Here is a 21,177-nt window from a genome sequence, read left to right as displayed (position 1 = left end):
GTGGAGATGATAAAAAAAAATACCTATCTCATAAAGCTGTTGTGAGGACTAATGAGTTCATTTGTGTCAAGTTTTAGAAGAGGGCCTAGGACCCGAGAAGCACTCACTGAATGTTAGCTCAAACCACACACTACACCATCCTGAAGTTTTCTAAGTCCTCTAATGTTATAGTCTAAGTAAACATATAAATCTCAAGATACAACAAGCTACAGCTTAACTAGCTATTACACTATCAATTAAAAGAAGTCAGCTTCCCAAGGCAAATAAAGGGAATTATGCTACCCCCCGCAACTTAATTCTCAACTCAGCCAGTTCTACAACCGTTACCTGCAACATCCATCCTCAGCACAATTTCCCTGGTGTTTTTTCAGGAGTAATTCAAAGTCTTTCAGTTGCATTGACAGGAAGCCAACACAAACTGGCTTAAGCAAAATAGGGAATTTATTAGACCATTGTATTAGTTATCCATTGCTGTGTAACAAACTGCAAAACTTAGCAGCTTAAAACAATAAACATTTATTATCTCACAGCTTCTGTGGATCAAGAATCCAGGCACAGCCTAGCTGGGTGCCTCTGGCTCAGGGTCCCTCGTTAAGCTACAGTCAAGGTGTCAGCCAGGGCTGCAGTCACCTCAAGGCCCTCCTAGGGGAGGATCCACTTCCAGTTTCATTCCTGTGGCTCTTGGCAGGTCTCAGGTTCTCATCAACCATTGGCCAGAGCCGATAGTTCCATGCTGGACGCTGGCTGGAGACCTTCCTTATCTTGGAGGCCTGCAGTTCACAGCATAATACCTGGCTCCTCGCATGAGCTCAAGGAGGGATGGGGGTGGAGAAAGAGAGCCCAAGATGGAAGCCACATCCCGTCCCTTCTGCCACATTCTGCTCACTAGAAGCAAGTCACAAAATCTATCCCACACTCAAGAAGAGGTGATTACACTAGGGCATGAATACCAGGAGGTAGAGATCTTTAAGCGGCATCTTCAGAGCCAAGTTTAGAATCTAAGTCTCCTGAGGCTGAAGCAAGTGATACCCGCTATTGGTTTGCAAATCCCATGAAGGTTATTAATAGACTCGGGACCTGTACCCCAGCCTGAGCATGTGGGAGGAGTCCGTGGTGCTGGGTATAAACAACCCTCCCTGGGACACACACACACACACACACACACACACACACACACACACACTCACATGCAATTGCGGAAGCTGTGGTAAGTGTTTCGTCCTTCAGCGTGTTATCTGAAAACAGATCATCATGGCGAGCCCAGGGAGACAAACAGATGGCTGGGCTCTACAAACTCTCTCCAATAAGCCACCAGAGAGTCAGCCACACATATTCTCTCCCTTTCTATGGATCCCTCTCCTCTTCCTGCTCATGGGTAAGTCCACACTATGGCCACCGCCGCTTGCTACTGGTGTTCCTCTGAGGCTGGTCACGTTTCTGCTGGGGATTCTAACTGATAAAAGCAGGAAACTCTTCTCCTTTTGGTAATTATTCTGCAAGTTGCACCTTACTCTGAGCTCTGTATGTGTGTGTGTGAGTATGCATAGTTACACACCATGAATAGGTGACATTCTAGCCCCGGTCACAAATAACTCTGGGCTCAGACTCTATTCCTCTCACCCTCACATCTTCCTGCTAAGAAATACTGGGTGATGAGTTTGTTCCCCATACACTGTGGGTAAAACACACAGAGAGATACAGGGAACTTGTCCTGAGGGTAAGCCACCTGTCAATTTCCTAGAGAGGGATAGAACTGCTCGAGCTTCTTTCTACATCCTGCCTTGTTTATCACATGTATGGAGGCTTCATTAGGGATCTGGAGATGGTCTGGTTGCCCTCGGCTAGGTGGCTTCTATGTGAATATCCTTTCTCCCCACCATCCTACCTCCCCCTCAAGGCCCAAGTCCTGCTAGTTTCTGAGAAACATTTCTCAAGAGCACTTTCTATTTCATCTTTGCTCACCCCTCTCCAGTGGGCAGAGCTAACCCAGTACCCCAGGGTGTATCTCAACCACCTGGGACTGTGACAGTTACTATCTGTCTGGAATCCTTCTTCCTCACCAGGGATTCAAGGAGGATAATGCAGGTAGCACTAAGGACCTGACAGCAGTGAGGATAGAGGTGGGGATGGGCAGTGAGGAAAACTCTAGAAAACTCTTAGATGCATGTATGGGGGTAGAGGGAGCCTAGACCTCAAGGCTGAATTTTAGTTTGACCTCCCTTCACTTTTTTTGGCTGTGTTGGGTCTTCGTTGCTGTGTGCGGGCTTCTCATTGCTGTGGCTTCTCTTGCTGCAGAGCATGGGCTCTAGGGCGCATGGGTTTCAGTAGTTGTGGCGGAAGGGCTTAGTGGCTCTGTGGCATGTGGGATCTTCCCAGACCAGAGATTGAACCCGTGTCCCCTGCATTGGCAGGTGGATTCTTAACCACTGCACCACCAGGGAAGCCCCCTCTCTTCACTTTCTTTTTTTTTTTTTTTTTGCGGTACGCCGGCCTCTCACTGCTGTGGCCTCTCCCGTCGCGGAGCACAGGCTCCAGACGCGCAGGCTCAGCGGCCATGACTCACGGGCCCAGCCGCTCCGCGGCATGTGGGATCTTCCCGGACCGGGGCACGAACCCGTGTCCCCTGCATCGGCAGGCCGACTCTCAACCACTGCGCCACCAGGGAAGCCCCTTCACTTTCTATTTCATCTTTTCTCACCATAAAAACACAGGTGGCAGCAGGCTGTTTATATCCACACCCAGCTCTTGAGATGCTTCTTGGTTATGTTGGATAAACCTGGAATTAGCCACATCCAACGACCTCCAAGCCTCAGGTGGTCAATGCAGGAAATTTCAAACAGTTCAGGGCAAAGAGACATCTCCCTCTGTCTGGTTCCACCAATTAGGGTTACCTCAAACCTCACTGTTTGGGTCTAGAAGGGAGTTTCCTTGAGGCTTTTGTGTTTCCAAGGAGTTGTTTCAGGAACCTAGGAGGCAGTAGGGTGAAAAGTTTTGGCCCCTCGCCCCCAGCTTCAGTACCAGGAATATTTGAAATTAAGTCCTTTCTCCATCATTTCTTAGGTGTGTGAGCCTCTATTTCTTAAGTGTATAATACAAATAATAAGATGTATTATGCAAGACTGTTTTATCAATAGAGATGGTATGTGTACAGTGCTTGGCACATAGTTGGTGGAAGCTATGTTTGTTATTATGATAATCACTGTTAAGTACATTATTCTCAGACACTATTCAAGGATGGGCAAGTCAAATTCAGTTATCACAATCTTTGAAGCCCCCTTTAATTATTTGTCAAATGATGTAGTTAAAAAATAAGATGGCTGGGCTTCCCTGGTGGCGCAGTGGTTGAGAGTCCGCCTGCCGATGCAGGGGACACGGGTTCGAGCCCCGGTCCGAGAAGATCCCACGTGCGGTGGAGCGACTGGGCCCGTGAGCCATGGCCGCTGAGCCTGCGCGTCCGGAGCCTGTGCTCCGCAACGGGAGAGGCCACAACAGTGAGAGGCCCACGTACCGCAAAAATAAAAAATAAAAAAAATAAGATGGCTGATACCTGGGGCTCCTGTCACTCTGCAGGGAGCTGTGTAACACTCTGCTACAATATGATCAGGACCACATCCTGCTCCTCCCACTGACAGTATGAGAGGCTTTGTTTATCGTTGATGTGAGGAGCGATGATGTCAAAACATGTTCATATGAGCCCAGCCAAGACCCAGCACCTCTGGGCTTCCAGGATGGGGTGGTCAGTGCTCTTGGCCTCTATACCCTGGGGCATCACATACATAGAATCTGGGCTCTGCAACTGACCAAACCTGTGATCTCAGGCAAGTGGCTTAAACTCTCTAAATTTCAGTTCCTTATCAGAAAAACAGGACTACTTATCAGATAATTTTGAGGATTAAGTGAAGTGATTTCTACAAAGTGCCTAATACACACATAGCAATCATAAGCAGTGTCTTCTGGATGAGAAGAGCTCTCTTTTAGGCAACCTCAAACCAACATCACTTCAGCTAAGCTTCTGTCTTCTGAATCTGCCCCCAGAGTCCACCTGAACTGACCCTTTCGTGTCCAGGGTTCCTAGTCCTGTGTCCTCCCTAGCTACCACGCCACAAGGTCCAAGCGCTCTGCTGATGGGGGTCTGGGCAGAGACCCCCTTGGCCTGCACCAATCTCTTCTCTGTGTCTACGGAACCCGTAATCTTTAGGCTTTCAGAACACACTTCAACCTTTTCCCATCCATCCAGGCTGTACTTTGGACACTCCTCTCTCTCTAACATTTTCTACATATTTTTCCACCCAGAATTCCTGGTGGAGTCTGGGTCCTGAACCCATCTGAGTTGGTCTAGGGTTTACAGAGCACTCTCTAGAGCCTCAGAAGTCCTGGAATCTGGGAATCCAGGTTGGGGTCACCCAGAGGATACTCACAGGACCTCTACAAGGAAATAAGCTGCCGTGGCCAAATGTCAGGCCTCTGGAGCCCTTAGTAACAATGGTTATCAGAGATCCGGGTCTTTCCTGAGATGAGGAAATCAGGTGTTGAATCAATGCTACCTACCTATTCCCAACCCCAAACCTTGTTCCCAAGCACAGACCAGATTTCCCTGGCCAAGCCAAAGTCAGACTGAGATCCATGGGCAAAGAGGGAAAGGTAAGGTGATAATAGAGGCGAGAGATGCTCCTTTAATTCCCAATAGTTTATTATGAAAATTCTCAAACGTACAGAAAACTCGAAAGAATTTTGCAGTGAACACGCAGATACCTCCCAGCTCAGTTCTATCACTGGTGTTTTACTTTACTTCCTTTATCACACACCTATTCATCTATCCACCCTTTTAGCCATCCATCAATCCATCTTGTTTTTTTAAAGATGCTCCATATTTTTACTTCATTAGTTCTTTATGATTTACAGCAACCTGATTTTATTTCATCTCTACCACATTCCTGGAGGAAGATGGTACAGGTGTGAACATTTCTGTCTTACAGATGTGTAGACTGATTCTCAGAGAAATTTAGAAATTCATTGAAAGCCACAATGCTAATTTCCCTGTAGGAATAGAAACCTATAAAGTCTGTTTTACTGATTATTGTAGCTACATTCCTGGGAGAGAATGTTTGGGAAGTGAATGAATGGATGAATGAGGTCCATTTGCTAAGCAATGGACCTAGAGGGAGGACAGCCAAAATATCATTTCATTTCTCAACATCTGGCATTTATTACCAATATGTGTTTATTGAATGAATGAATGCACACATGCATGAATAAATGAACAAACAAATGAACGCTGGCTTGAGGACTCCAGCTCCTCCTCCAAGTCCCTCTTTTTTCTCTGCAGGGCTAGGAGCCTCTGAAAAGGACTCAACACCAACAGTGGTGAAAGGGATTCTAGGGGGTTCGGTGATTCTGTCCCTGAACATTTCAGTAGACGCAGAAATTGAGCACATCACCTGGAGTGGTCCCCAACAAGCTTTGGCTTTAGCAGATGCAAGCGGAAAGATTATCTTAATAGACAAAAGCTACCAGGGGCGAATAAACGTCACCCAGGACAACTCCTTGTCTATCAACAAGCTGACTCTGAAAGATGCAGGATCCTACAAAGCCCAGATAAACCAAAAGAATTCTAAAGTCACCACAAGTGAGAAATTCACCCTGTCTATCTATGGTGAGTTCCAGAGAGTGTCTGTGGGTTTTGACCTTTTATTTTTTAAAAGCAGGGTTTTTCCCTCTCCAGGAATTAATCTCTCTAGGACAAAGAGAACTATCACATTGGTCCTTTTCCCCCAATTCCATAAATACAGGTGTCAAGAGCGAAGAACAGCCAAAATGTGTTTAAGAGCTATTTGGATTCTCTTTTCTGCCATGTGGATTCTCTCTCTGTGTTAATATCCTTTATCCATCCATCTGTATTAGCTTGCTAGAGCTGCCATAACAAAAGATCAGATTGGGTGGTTTAAACAACAAAAATTTATTTTCTCACAATTCTAGAGGGTAGAAGTCCAAGGTCAGGGTGTCAGCAAGTTTGATTTCTTCTGAGACTCATGCCTTGGCTTGCAGATGGCCACCTTCTTGATGTGTCCTCACATGGTCGTCCCTCTATCTGTGTTGTCTGTGTCTTAGTTTCCTCTTTTTACAAGGACACCAGTCATACTGGATTAAGGCCCACATTATAACCCCATTTTAACTTAATTATCTCTTTAAAATCTCTATCTCCAGATACAGTCACATTCTGAGGTAATAGGGATTATGAATTCAACATATGAATTTTGATTCAGCCCATAACACTCTGCCCTCTGGTCCCCCAGAACTCATGTCTTTCTCACAAAATACATTCACCTCATCTCGACAGCTCCCAAAGTCTTAACCCATTCCGACATCAAGTCCAAAGTCTTATCTAGATATCATCTAAATCATGTATAAGTGAGACTTGAGGTATAAGTCATCCTAGGCAAAATTCCTCTCCAGTTGTGAACCTTTGAAACCAGACAAGTTACCTGCATAGACATTTGCATTCCAAAAGGGAGAAATCTGAAAGAAGAAATGGGTCACAGGTCCCAAACAAGTCTAAAACCTATTAGGGCAAATTCTATTTGATTTTTTTTAAATTTTTATTGGGGTAGTTATCTATTTTATATATAGTAGTGTGTATATGTCAATCCAATTTATCCCCCCCTTACCACCTGGTAACCATAAGTTTATTTTCTACATCTGTGACTCTATTTCTATTTTGTAGATAAGTTCATTTGTACCCTTTTTTTAGATTCCACATATGAGTGATGTCATATGATATTTGTCTTTCTCTGTCTGACTTACTTCACTCAGTATGACAATCTCTAGGTCCATCCATGTTGCTATAAATGGCATTATTTCATTCTTTTTTATGGCAGAGTAATATTCCATTGTATATATATGTACCACATCTTTTTTTTTTTTGATGATGTATTTTCTTTTTTTTTTAATAAATTTTATTTATTTATATATTTATTTTTGGCTGCATTGGGTTTTTTGTTGCTGCATGTCAGCTTTCTCTAGTTGCAGCGAGCAGGGGCCACTCTTCATTGTGGCGCGCGGGCTTCTCATTGCGGTGGCTTCTCTTGTTGTGGAGCATGGGCTCTAGGTGCGCGGGCTGAGTAGTTGTGGTGCACGGGCTTAGTTGCTCCACGGCATGTGGGATCTTCCCGGACCAGGGCTCAAACCCGTATCCCCTGCATTGGCAGGTGGATTCTTAACAATTGCGCCACTAGGGAAGTCTCCACATCTTCTTAGATCTGAGAATAATCCCCTTTGGCTCTATGATTTATCCTCCTGGTCCACTGGGGTGGCAACCACACCTCCTTGGCCCTGGGCCCTGGCCAGCAGCCCTGCCCCCTGGAACCAAGGAGGAAACCACGCCACCAACGGCCCCTGGGCCTATGACCTTTAGGCCTGTGGTGCCAGTGGCAGACCTGTCGACCCCTGAACTGCCCTTGGGGTCATTCTTCCCTTTTCTTGAAGGATAAAGCATGGTCTCAGCTGGACATCTCTATTGGCTTATCCTGTAAAATCCCCGAAATCTGACAGCCTTCCTTCATTTTGTCCAATCTGTGTCCCTTCAGTCCAAGGTGGCAGAATTTCTACTGAAATGGTTGACTGGATCCTTGAATTACACCATTGTCTATCCATACTCTCAGTGTTTTCCCCAGACACAAATTCTCATTTTTTGCTCTATAGATAGGCTGAGAATTTTCCAAATCTTTAAATTCTGCTTTCTTCTTGCTTAACAATTCCTTCCTCGATTTATCTTTCTTCTCTCACATTTTACTACAAGCAAAAGGAGAAAACAGGCAGTGCCCTCAACGCTTTGCTTGGAGATCTCCTTAACTAAATACCCAGTTCATCACTTAAATGTTCTGCTTTCTACAATACACTAGAACATAATTTGTCTAAGTTCTTTGCCACTTTATAAGTATCACCTTTCCTCCAATAACAGGCTCTTCATTTTCAACTATTACCTTACCAGCCACATGTTTAATGTTTATATTTCTATCAATGTTATATTGACAATAATATGTCTATCTCTGAGATAATAGAAATTTTCTTTACAGATCTCTTCTTTTCTTTCTGAGCTCTTACCAGAATCACATTTAACATCCATATTTCTATGAACTGTCTCTTGAAGACAATCTAGGCTTTTTCTAACGTGCACCTTAAAACTCTTCCAGCCTCTATCAGTTAACCAGTTCCAAAGCCACTTCAATATTTTTGGGTATTCATTATAGCAGCACCCCAGTTCTGGTGCCAAAATCTGTGTTGGTTTGCTAGGGTTGCAATAACAAAATAGCACAGACTGAGTAACTTAAACCACAGAGATTTATTTTCTCACAAATCTGGGGCTGGTCATGAGGCCTTCTTCTGAGGCCTCTTTCCCTGGCTTGCATACGGCCACCTTCTTTCCCTATGTCCTCATATGGTTGTCTCTCTGTCTGTGTTGTCTCTGTCCTAATCTCCTCGTCTTATAAGGACACCAGACATGTTGGATTAGGGACCATCCTAATGACCCTATTTTAAAATAATTACCTCCGTTTCCAAATACAGTCTTATATCCAAATACAGTCACACTCTGAGGTACTTGGGGTTAGAATTTCAGCATACGAACTTTGTGGGGACAGAATTTAGCCTATAACACCGTGTTTCTATTGGATTGTTTGACCTTTCTGATTGATTTTTTAGGGTGCTCTGGATATATTAAAGAAATGGAATTCTATGCAGTTAACAGAAATAGAATGAATCAACTTAATATGTACTAACATACAACAATTTCCCAGATATATCATTAAAATTTTTAAAAGCTTAAGGACAATATGTACAGCGTGCTATTATATATATGTGTCTACAACTAGAATATCTCTGGAAAGATCAACAGGAATCTCATAACAGTAACTGCCTCCAGGAACAATAATTCCTGGGGAGAGGAACTAGGTGGCTGGGGCAAGAAAGCTTGTTTCTTTGTGTGTGCATATGCACCTTTTTGTATCTTTGCAATTTCAATTTTATGTATGTATTGCCTATTCAAAAAAGAAAATGAACTTACACACACACACACACACACACAGGCTGTGAACAGAGGAGATGGAACAAAAGGAAAGGAGAGGACCAGGAAGAAAGTCTGGAAGCACAGTGGGTCCCAAATCTAGACCAAAAGACAAGGGCAACTCAAATTATAGAGGCAGAGCTTCCAAATCTCCCGTGTTTGAGGCTGGCTCATTCATCCATTTATTTACCAAACATTCATGAGTGTCTTTCATGGACCAGGCAGATGTTAGATGTTCAGACACAGACGCTGGCTCTGTCCTCAAGGAATTCACTAACTGGTGGGGGAGAGAGAGAATAATCAGACTATTGTCGTGTTGAGTCTCCGTGATAACAGCTGTAGAGGATACTACAGAAGCACTGAGGAAAGGCAATCAACCTAGCTTGCATGGGATACAAAGAGGAAAAAAAAAGACTTGCCACTGGAACAGATAATGCTGGCCTCTTCCTTTGGCCCCCAGCTCTTCTACCAACACCATATTTTTCCCTTAGCCCTTTCCTGCTGGGGAAGCAGTCTGAATAGTCTTCCTATTGCCCTTGTTCCTGCAGAACAGCTGCAGGAGCCCCGAGTCACCATGAAGTCTGTGAACATGTCTGAGAACGCCTCCTGTAACATCACCCTTGTATGCTCCGTGAAGGGGGCAGGGGAAGATGTTCAGTACTACTGGACTTCGAGGGATCCCCATGCTTCTGAATCCTGGGGGGGGCCTAGTCTCACCATCTCTTGGTTGCCCTGTGACCCAAACCTGCCATACATCTGCAGAGCCAAGAACCCCGTCAGCCAGAGCAGCTCCCGCCCTGTCCATGCCTGGCAGTTCTGTACAGGTAACTGGCTCCACTGAGGCCCTCCAGGGGATTCCAGAAACAGTCTAAGCAGCTACAGAGTCTAAATCCCAGGATTCTGGCAGGACACAGATGAGGTAGGGAGGTAAGAGAACAGGCCCGAAAATCCCTTTTTCTCTACCCTCAGGAGCCTGAGAGAGACTGGTAGGGGACTTGGGAACTCCCAGGGCACTCTGAAACTCCAAGGGTCTATAACACAAGAGAGGGAAAGAGAGTATGGATGCAGAAATCCAGATTGCTCTTTGCTTGGATAGGGGTGTCTCCTAGGGTGTCCTTAGAAGGGCAGAGAGGGCAGGATAGGACTGGGTATGCAATAGGCAGAGCCAGGTGCATACCTGTGCATGACAAGTGGTCATGGGAAAGCAGCAGGGATGCCTCATCAGAGAAAGGGGGAAGGAGGCCTGGGCAGGAGGGTGGATTAGGCTATAGTCCCCTTCAGGCAGGCTGAGGGTCAAGGGATCGAGACCAGTGGCTGAAACTGCAATGTCTCACCTCTGGCTACAGATCTAGGAGCTTCCAGAGGAAGACCAATGGGGGAGACAGTGGCAGGGATCCTGGGGGAATCCATCACCCTGTCCCTGGCGCTCCCGGACAGTCAGCACATAGACAACGTTGTCTGGATGTTTAACACCTCTATTATCAGCAAAGAGCGGGGAGAAGAAGCAACAGCCAATCAACTCATTAAGTTCAAGGACCCAAATCAGAGCACAGTGTGGGTCTCCAGCCAGGACTACTCCCTAAAGATTGGCCAGTTGAAGATGGAGGACGCCGGCCCCTACCACGCCTATGTGTGCTCAAACGCCAGAGTTGCCAGCACAAAACATATCAACCTGAGCATCTACCGTAAGTTTCTGAGTAGAGCGCCCATCATTCGATTCATTCCCTGAAAGCTTTCTCCTCTTTGCTGCCTAGCCCACCTCCCTCCTCCTACAAAATGCCTCAGACCCACAGGACAGCTACTGAGTTCACACCAGTACGTTCACAGGAGGACAATACAATCAGCAGCTGAGCAAATTCCCCTAGCCCAGGCCCCCTTCTTCTAGGCTTCCAGTTAAGCCTCAATCAACCAACTTCTGGTACTTGCCCTGTCCTCCTGCATTGATTATTGGGTGGGACAAGGAACTCTCCAACCTGTATTTTTATAGAACATTATCATTTTGCATAAAGGCAGAGCTGGCTGGGTAAAATCATAGAAGACTGAGGAGAAAGCCTTTATTGTCCTGTGACCTCCAAGAGCTTGGAAGGCTACTTGGTTTCCTTGAGTGTGAGGGAAAGAACTCAGAGTCTTCCTCCTCAGCCCTGTGCTTCACAGGAGCTTAGCTGGACGGTTTGTATAATTTAAATTTGCCAGCTCCTTCACCTCTACCATTCAGACATGGTCAACCTATCCCCTGCCTGGACATGTTGGTGTCTCAGTACAGAGAAAAGAGTCACTGTCCATGGTCCTGTTAAAATATGTAAGTCAGCTAGTTCACTTCTATTGCCTACTGTGACTCAGGTATCAAAGAACCAGGAAGACGATCCAGCAAAAAGAATAAGAAATTGGGAACAAAGAGTGCCAGTCTTACGCTGCTTTTAAAATTGTTAACATTTATTAAGTGCTTACTCTGTGACAGTGCTGTGCTCACCTCTCCATATTCCTTATCTCACGTAAGGAAACAAATTAGATGATGGGACCTCAAAATGTAAGCCTTGAAGGGCCTCAGTGCACTTGGAAGTGTTGTGCTTATTTGTGTTGATTGGTTTGCTTGTTCTTCACAGTATACTGTATAGAATGATGGGGTATCTTTTTTCACTTTTCATTAACCCCTCTATTTCCAAGGACCAAAGATGAGTAAAGTGATGAGTCTGAGATTTTAGATCTATCCAAGAAAAGTCCAGATGCACTCCTGGAGGCACCTTCCCAGCCCTAAGGCAGTGTCAATCCACAACTTCATGAATATATTTTGAATGGTAACTGCCCAGGGTGCAGGCCTGACTCCACATCTGGTTTGCCTTTCTCCTCACATAGGGAGGCTGAGGAAGCCAAAAGTCACCAGGAGCCTCGGGCTCACAGAGGACGGCGTCTGCAGGATCAGCCTGACATGCTCAGTGGAGGACAGTGGACACAATGTGACATACATATGGAGCCCCCTACAGAAAGGAGCTGTTGTGTCCCAAGGGGGAGCTCACCTCAGTGTCTCCTGGAGAAGTGGAGAAAAACACCCCAGCTTCACATGCAGAGCCAGCAATCCTGTCAGCAACAGCTCCCAGCAGTTTCTTTCTAGGGACCTCTGTCCAGGTTGCTCTCCTGTTCAGCCAGACCTCAGAGCCTTAAGTCCGTGGACCCAAGAGTTTTCATTCTGAGTGGTTCTTTATAAAGTGCAGTGAGGGAGTGTGAGTGAGTCTTTAGAGCAGCACATTCCAATAGAAATATAATGAAATTATAATAGGTAATTTAAATTTTTAATAGTCATATTAGAAAAAGCAAAAAGAAACAGGTAAAATTAATTTTAATCATATATTTTATTTAACTCAATATATCCAAACTATATCAATTCAACATGTAGTCAATACAAAGAATTATTCACGACATAATTTGCATTTCAGTTTGTACTAAGTCATTGAAATCCAGTATGTACTTTACACTTACAGCGCATCTTAATTCAGATGCTAAATTCTCATGGGCAGTAGTTGATCTGTATTCAGATTTCATAAAATTTGCAGTTGAAAAAATATATTTATATCTGAGTTGTTCCAAATATACTTATCAGTTTTTCAATAAGGAATAGAGTAGCTGATTTTTAATTTAAATTTTAATTAATTAAAATTAAATAGACAATTTAATTCCTCAGTCATACTAACCAAGGTCACACAGAAGAAGCGGGATTGAGGCTCTGAGTTCTGTGCTCTGCTCTTCCCTAGAGAGAAGCAGAAAAAAAGGAAGGTCTACCCAGGATGTGAAAATGCTGGGTCAGGCTGTGTCTGGCAAGTGGTTTTAGAGCCCCGATCAATAGTAATCTGGATTCACTTTCTAGAACTGTCCTTATGCCATTTATAGAGAGGGGCAGTGTAGTGTGATGGATAAGGGTGTTTTAGGATCTGACAGCCTGCATTCAAATCCCAGCTCAGGTACTTAAAACTCTGTGACACTGGGCAAGCAATAAACCTCTCTACCCAGGGACAGTGTCTGCCTTACTGCTATAATTTCTTGCCTGGAATATGACTGCTCAATAAATAGCTGTAGAATGAATGAATGAATGAAAAGGAATATTTCCCGCAATAGTATGGGATTTTAAGAGGCAGGTAGGATGGCCTTTATGTTTTGTCCTTTGCTTGCCCCAACTCCCTTGTTATTTATATTGATATCACTCAGTTCCTCTTCACAGGACCTGAGAGAAGGACAGCACTTTGGTCTGGGATCTCCCTGATGGTTCTTTTCACCCTTCTGTGCTTTGGGATCTCTGGCTGGTGTTTTTGGAAGAAAAAAGGACGATGTGAGTTTCTGAGATCAATGATATCTGCCAGTACGAGGCCATTTCCCTAGGACCTCTGGAGACTTCTTTGTCCTCTCATAATTCCCTCCTACCCCTTCTCTCCCAAGACCTCATTTCTTCTCAGAATGATAGGGGAGGAGTGTCAGCTGGGACTCTTTAGTTGCAAATAATTGAAACCCAACTCAAACTAGCTTAGACAAGAAAGGGTGGGGAGAGGTGCAAGGGGACTGGTTTATTATTTGGAGACTCACATAATCAGTCTATGGGCAAGGAAGAGAAGAGCTGGCCTAGAGACAAATGTCACCAGAGACTCAAAAGCCACCAGAGCTCTCCATCTCTCATCCCTATTTTTCCCTATAAGCCAGCTTAACTCTCTTAATACAGCCAGCTGAAGGGAAGGGGTGGGGGTGGAATGCACCAAAACACAGCAACTGGTAGCTCCAGACTCACACATACTAGTAGTTCTGACACCAGGAATGGGAAAAAGATGTTTCCCCTCCAACTCGAATTTGAAGAACCTCAGAAATCTCTCTGATTGGCTCAGCTTTAGGTCATGTGACTATTGCTTGGACTAATCACTGTGGGCAATGGAATGAGTGTTTGTGATTGGTAGCTCCTTCTAGAATGTCAGTATTGAAGTGGGAATGGAGTAGTTCCCAGAAAGAACAGATTGGTTAGAATATATAGGGTCCCTGGAAGAATTACTGTGAGCCAGCAAACCAACCTGATGAGTGGCTACCACAGAGGGGTTAGAGCTCTCCCTTCCAGAGAGATGGCAGGAAACTCCAGAGAATTCTCCTCAGCTGAAGATGACCCTAGACTCTGGCCAACATTTCCCATGGGCTTGTGCTCACATCAGGGTTCACTCTCCTCCCTAAAACCTTTTCCCTAGGTCCTCAGAAATCTCTCTCTCTCCTTTGACTCTCACAGAATCAGACTCTCTCCCCTCACAGCCCTAATGATAATCCTTCTCTAACTTGATTTCTCAGGTTCAGCCCCAGCCTTCAGTTCCAGTCAAGTTGAGGCTCCAGCTGACACACCAGGTAATATAGCACCAGTGACACAGGCTATGGGGTTCCCAGGCCAGATGGAAGCTCCAGAGTGTGGCTACTCAATGTGTGACCAGCAACGTGGGTACACCCAAGGGCTTGTTAGAAACGCAACTCTCGGGCACCACCCCAGAATACTGAACACGAATCTGCATTTTAACAAGATCTGTAGGTGAATCGTATGCCTGTTAAAGTCTGAGAAGCGGCATGCTAAAGGAAGGTGGTTTGGAGAACAAAAGCCACAACCAGACTGAACTCCTGAAAGATGGTAACCAGAGCTAGGAGAACTAGTCCTTCCTCCGGGGTCTCTAGGATTCCTCAGGTATTGACTGCCATCACTGGAATGTGTCCCGTGATGAGGATGAATTTACTGTCTCCACTCCAAGAATGGAGAAACAAAGACCAGATGAAACAGTATATCTGTGACTGAAGCAAAATTAAAAGTTAGTTGAAATTAAAACTCATAAGACTGTTTAGATACCTATTACCCATAAGTATTACTGAGGCAGTGGTTTTCCAATTTTCGAAAAAGCTAAGGAATGCTTTCTTCAAACAAAATATTATGCAACACCCCCAAATCACAATGCACGTAAAAGTGGAGCTGTTCTGATGAGTGTTGGGGTGGAGAGCTGAGATGCCTGTTCCTTATTCTCCCAGTCCCAAATCTCAGTGTCCTAAATTACCACCTTGAACTCTGAAGCTCTGGAGTTCTAAGGAATCTCCAAACTCTGGCCACTCAGTCAAACCCTGCTTTAAAAACCCCTATGTCACCTCTCATGGAGGGGATGCCCCAAGGAGATGGAATAGGAGGAGGGAATGTGTGGGGGAGCCAGGGGCTCAGAAATCCAACATTGCAGCCTTTTCTGATGGGAAAGTGTAACCAAGAAAAAGGGGGCATGAAATGGAAATGAGGTTAGACTTTGGAGTTTCCCACCAGCTTCCTCCTTAGAGCTGGCAGAACAGACCCTGGTCTCCCCTAGCCTGAACCCTCCTTCCTTGGCACCCTGGGCACAGGAGGAGGAATAAAAAAGTTTTGGGGATACCACTGTCATCCCTGTCCCTCCTCCCTCCCCCAGCACCTCTCCTCAGTGCCCAAGGTCTGCTTCTTTTATTTCTCCACTATCTCTCCAGAGTTTCCTCTTTGGAGACTCTGCCACTGCCTGAGTTCATGCTGTCATCAATTTTTTGTTTTATGAAACAGGTTCTTTTTTTAATTGAAAAGTCACATATTCACATGGTATAAATTAAAAATAATCTCCTTCTAAATCCCAATCTCCAGCTCTCCCTGAAGAGACCTCCATTGTTAAGATATATGTATGTCTAAATCCTTTCAGAGCACTTTAACGCGTTTACAAGCCATATATTCTTCCTTTGATTACACATATGGGAGCCATCTATAACATTTTTCTGAACCTGCTTTTTTAACTTAACAGTAGATCCTAGCAATATTAGCATACGTAGATTAAGACTGACTCCCATTTATTCCATTCTGCAGATGTACCTTAATTTATTTAACAAGTCCTTATTAACAGACATTCCCATTCCTTGTAACTTCTTCCCTGAAATATTGTTCATAGTTTCCTAACTGGCCATTCCCGCTCCAGAACTCTTCCTTTCTATCCCTTCTGCTCCCCCTTTGAAAAGCTTAATTCTGACTGCTCTAAAACCATCAATGGCTCCTCATGGCTTTGTCTGTTACTCAAAAGGCAAGATAATCTAGTGGTCATGTGTATGAGTCCTGAGGTCAGATAATCCTGTGTTTTTATCCTAGCTCTCCTCCTTTTTAGTGATCTTGGGCAATTCAGTCTCTAAGCCTTAGTTTCCTTACTTTGCAAAATGAAGGCACCAACCTCTCAGTTGCTGTGAGGACTGCGTGGGGCAGCACCCACAGTATGCACTCAATAGGTGATGACTATGATTATTGCTCAGTATTGGGCCAGGACACCTTTTGTCTACTTTTTTCCTACACAAAGGGCATAGGGGGCAGTATTGAGTAGCAGTTAAGAACACCAGGGACCAGATTACCTGCATTCAGATCCTGGCCCTCCCACTTACTTGGGCAAATATTTAACATTTATGTGCTCCAGTTTCCTCATCTGTGAAACATAAATAAGAATAGTTATCGTCTAGGCTTCATGGGGTTTTATGCAGGTTAAATGAATTTATTCATGAAAAACATTTAGAACAGTGACTGACACATAGTGGGCACTTAATAAATGTGAGCCATTATTATTCTACACTTAGATCGAATGGGTTGCTTGATACGTCCCGAAGGCAGTAGACATCCACCCAGGTGTTCGTAGCAGGTACCCATTCTGATTGTCCTATGCCCAAACCATTGTGGTTGTTAAATATTTTAAGTATCATCCTTTCCCAAAAGAGAGGGTGCCTCAGGTTTCATGCCTGCCTTTAATCATGCTGTTCTTTCCACCAAGAATACACTGTCATTCAACAAAGTCCTGCCCCAATGTCAAGGCCTACCTTAATTCTGCCACTTCACAAGTTCTTCTCTGCTTCCTAACCAGAGACCATCTCCTCTCACTTCTGCACTTTCCTCATACTTTTCCTATGACACAGTTGGCCTTACATTAGTTGATTTATGCATAGATCTGACCCCCAGGTAGACAGTGTACTCCTTCAAGACCGGGTCTAACTCACCTTTGTGTTTCCCCAGAGTACCTGTCATGGCAGTTAGGATGGTTTATTCAACGGGGCCAGTCCTGCTCACTGAGAGCTCCTAAGTCCATCACATATCACACTCGATGAATGCTTATCAAATGAATGAATAAGTGAATGCTTGAAAGGAAGAAGGAAGGGGTAATGGAATGGAGTCCTGTGAGGGAAGACAGGAAAACACCTTCTCCTCCAGTTCTCTAGGCCTCATCTGGGGTTAGGAGTCAGAGCAGCTTGGATCCTTGCACAAAGCAAGAGAGAGAAGGGGGCTGGTACATACTTTACCAACCCTGCAGAATGTGTTCCAGAGCCCACTGCTGACCACACAGTATGCTCCATGCTCTCCCAAGGGTATGAGAAGGTGGACACTTTCCCTAAGACCGCCAGGCACGTCTCCGACAGCAGCTCTGACAGCAATGGGACAACTGAGGAGGATGAGGAGAGGACAGAGATGCACCAGCCCGTCAATGGAAGAGACCAGGTGTGTGATTTGGTCACTCAGGAGGACGCTGGACATGACTCGGACTCTGAGGGGCAAGCAGAGTATTATCTCGTCACTCCAGATGACACGACACCAGCGCTTGCGATTGAAGGGGAAACTGTGTATACACAGGTGTTCCTTGACTTTCAGGTGAGCTCTTTTGATCAGTACACCTTCCCTCCCCCTCCCCATTCTAGGACCATCCAGTAACCTGAAAGACTAATCTCTCCAAACTGGGGGACAGGACCAGCGGTGCAAGGGCAGAGAATTGTGATTCTATCCATGTTTACCAACCTTGGGGTCCCTTGATATAAAGGAACTTCGCTCCCATTCTTGAGCAGTAAATAAGGGAGGTGCTGGGAAACCAGAGGCACTGTTTCCACTGCACTAAGGCAGTTCCCACCCTCTATGTGTAATCAGAACCTGGTGGGGTGCGAGTTGAGGGCGAATCTCTGGAAAGCTCTCTCTCGTCTGTGATTATGGATATCCTGGTGCTGGTCTGTTACAGGGACAGACCCCAGTTCCTCAGAAGAAAGAGAAGTCAGCCACAATCTACTGCTCTATACAGAAACCTCAGAAGGTGAGAACAATTTTCTCTGTATCCTAAGGCCCATAAAGTGAGGAAATATTGCCCAGACCATTTTAACTGAAAGCAGAGGAGCTCAAGTTCCATCACTGTGTGCCCCCCTGACACACTCCATGGTGCATAGAGATGCTGAAACAAATATTCCTGATTTACATCTGTGTGGCCAAAAGCTGAACATTTCTAATTAATTTAATGATATCTTATATTGATTAATCTTAACACTACCAGAATAACAGTCTGTAAACCCAAACACTGTATGGTCCATGTATGTTTCTAAATCAATCTCTAATTCATCAAAATGGCAACTTCCCAATACAATTGGAAATTAGCCAACAGTCTAATGCCAAGATTTTTTGGAATATGTGCTATTAACTACAGCACATTGGTTTCATTAGAGTGTTAAAACATCCCTTAAGCTTAGAATTTCCCATTAATAATAAGTTTATATAAAGTTTTACAGTTTACAAAACATTAGCAAACATATTCTCATCTGATCCTTAAAACAACTCTACAAGTGTGCTGTCATCCAAACTTTATAGCCAGAGAAGCTGAGATTCAGGAAATTAAATTTGCCTCAGTTCACACAGATAGTGCTTGGAATTTCAATATTAAAAACCACAAGGAGTTTTTAAATAACCCTGAAACGTCTTCAACAATTAACCTTGATCTGAATCTGGCTGTCCACTCCACTTTCACTTTCCTGGAAATACTGGGTCCATTCATACTTGCTTTCAAGTCTCCCCCAGAAGACTTGTGCGAACAAGATTCTTTTTTTAACTCTCAAAGTTTTTCAATTATGCTACTTCTCTGTGATTGATGAATCAATCAGTAGATATGTATTGAATACCTTTTGTTTGCCCAGAACTGGGCTGAGGGCTACGGGGATTCAAATATGTTTAAGGCGCCACTTTTGACTTTGAAGACTTGTTATCTATCTTTGATGTAGGAGAGTTGGATTGGTTTAGTCACCTGAAAGATGAGAGAAAATATGATGAGAGAAAACTGCACTGTGTGCAGTTCCCAAGGGTTTTTCGGACATTGGAAATGGTAGACAGCTATGCATGGAGGTAGCCAGGAAAGGCTTCATGAAAAAAATAATTTGGATGAGGTCTTAAAAGATGGATAGAATTTGCTCAGTAAACGCTTGTGCAAATACACAGTTTGGTTCAACCATCTCTGCCTCATGTCCTGATTTCTAGAGCATGGCCTAATGCCTAGCCAGCTAGGAACTTTATCTTTGTCCTCAAGGCCAAATCTGTACTGTTCACTACGTTCACTGAAGCTGCTTGGGCCTGGCCCTTTGCGTTTGGGTCAATACTGGTCAATCTTAAAGTCATGGACAGCAGTCCCTGCTCTGAGTTTCAGAATGGTCATGTGACACCCCCCCCCACCTTGTCTGGTCAGTCCTGCATGACTCCCACACCACTCCAGGAACTCAAGACCCCTAAAACCACCTTCACCCACAATATAAGTGGAAATCAGTGCATTTCCTCAGCCAAACTCTAGAAAGAATTTATTCCTTGCCCTCAGAATTTTCAGGACCAGGAATTCTGGTTCTGGGTCTCCTAAGGTCATTATTTCCCACTTGATCAGGAAATTCTCAAACCTACTTTAGTTATTTTCTGACACTTGTCTCTGCATGATATCTCAAAGAAGGTTTGTGCTATTTCCAAGCTATTGATGATACTTAACCTCCTTTCTGCATCAGCTCAAGTCTCATCTTCTCTTTAGAGCTTTTCCTGAACACTGTCAGACAAGGGAGCCTCAGAACCCTTGGAATATGAAGGTCTAATGGTTTGGACTATTACTTTGGAACTTAGCCTCTATCACCTGAATTATCTTTATATAAATGTCTGCATTGTTTCTCTCGCTAGGGTAGAGACTGGGATCATTAGACTGTAGCTTCCTGGGAGCAAGGCCTTTTATTGTCATTTTGGAACACCCTCAATTTGCTGCACTAAACTGTCTCATATCTCCCTTCCAAAGAGCCTAGCGCATGGCCCTCACCATTAGGAGATTCTCCGTAAATGCTTGTCATCAGCTTGGATAATTGCTTTATTAACCATATTATTGTGTGTCTTTTGGCTCACAGGTGGTACCAGCACCGCAACAGAATGATCTTGAGTCTCCTGAAATATCTACCTATGAAAATGTTCCCTGAAATGCAGCTGCCTCCCTGCATGAGGTTGGAGTGCTGGACTTAACAGGGCCTGGGGCTCCCGCAGGCAGAAGCACTTCAGAATTTCCTTCAGGGTTCCAGCGATGTCTGGATTTGTGGCTCCCCCTTCCTCTCACCCCCATGACTTCCCAAACCCACTAGCAGATCAGACAACTTCTGGGCTCCATTTGTCTCCTTGCATGCTCATACTGTTTCTGCCTCTCAGCTCAGATGCACACCTCAGAACTCTGCCAAGGCTTGTCATGTTGTTGAAGGGGACCTGGACCTTCACATGTTCCTCTAAAGAGCTGCTAAGATAAATCCAACAGATATTCTCACTTACAGACACAAAGATCTAGGTGAAATCATGACCACAGTAGTATTTTTTTAAATAAAAGGCTACAGATAACCTAAGTGTCCATCTAGTAGGAATCTGGTTCAGCACGTGAAAGTATACCCACGCGATGGCAAAACCTGCCACTTCTGTAAAGAAAGGAAAGGAAAGATTAACATGTGCTAATATAGAATGAGCTCTAAGATACATTGTTAATGGAAAGAACAAAGTCTTGGACAGTGTGTATCATATGCTACCGGTTGGATAAAAAAAATAACTGTATGTTTATATAGGTAAAGAAAAGTTCTGAAAGGAAATACAAAGATCTTATCAGTGGCTGTCTCTGTGGAGGGAACTAGACTGGCTTGGGGATTTTTTTAATGCATACATTTTGTACTGCCAGATATTTTTTAAACCATTTGTGTGTACTGCTCTTTTGATATATTTTTTAAGTGCTTAGAATGCCTCTTCTGAATAAGCCTCCCGTATTTACCCAAGAGAATTTCCCTCCTTATTGTCA

General features: G+C 44.4%; 1 protein-coding gene across 7 annotated transcripts; it reads left to right on the top strand.

Moving 5' to 3' along the window:
- Positions 1–1,241: 1,241 nt before the first annotated feature.
- Positions 1,242–20,940, top strand: LY9 (lymphocyte antigen 9). 7 transcript variants are annotated; one of them, XM_070044072.1, is made up of 10 exons: positions 1,242–1,375; positions 5,327–5,653; positions 9,607–9,882; positions 10,405–10,743; positions 11,912–12,135; positions 13,256–13,376; positions 14,366–14,419; positions 17,449–17,729; positions 18,088–18,159; positions 20,258–20,940. In XM_070044072.1, the coding sequence occupies exons 1-10, from the start codon at positions 1,252–1,254 to the stop codon at positions 20,324–20,326; spliced, it is 1,887 nt and encodes a 628-aa protein (XP_069900173.1). In that variant the 5' UTR covers positions 1,242–1,251; the 3' UTR covers positions 20,327–20,940. The 7 variants fall into 7 exon arrangements, with proteins under 7 accessions (XP_069900173.1, XP_030697748.1, XP_060153502.1 ...); XM_030841888.2 differs by having other exon boundaries at positions 11,912–12,181; positions 13,269–13,376; XM_060297519.1 differs by having other exon boundaries at positions 11,912–12,181; positions 13,269–13,376; positions 17,407–17,729.
- The last annotated feature ends 237 nt before the right edge of the window (positions 20,941–21,177 follow it).

Source organism: Globicephala melas, chromosome 1, assembly GCF_963455315.2.
Source record: "Globicephala melas chromosome 1, mGloMel1.2, whole genome shotgun sequence".
NCBI classification, from domain to species: domain Eukaryota; kingdom Metazoa; phylum Chordata; class Mammalia; order Artiodactyla; family Delphinidae; genus Globicephala; species Globicephala melas.
The sequence above is the reverse complement of the archived record's forward strand: the minus strand, read 5'-3'. Positions and strand labels throughout refer to the sequence as shown.

Excerpts from the sequence above, each read along its gene's own strand:
- LY9 (XM_060297519.1), top strand. The coding sequence starts at position 1,252 with ATGGCGAGCCCAGGGAGACAAACAGATGGCTGGGCTCTACAAACTCTC. Across the intron at positions 9,883-10,404 it reads TGCCTGGCAGTTCTGTACAG|ATCTAGGAGCTTCCAGAGGA; the intron begins GTAACTGGCTCC and ends CTCTGGCTACAG. Across the intron at positions 12,182-13,268 it reads TTCTAGGGACCTCTGTCCAG|GACCTGAGAGAAGGACAGCA; the intron begins GTTGCTCTCCTG and ends TCCTCTTCACAG.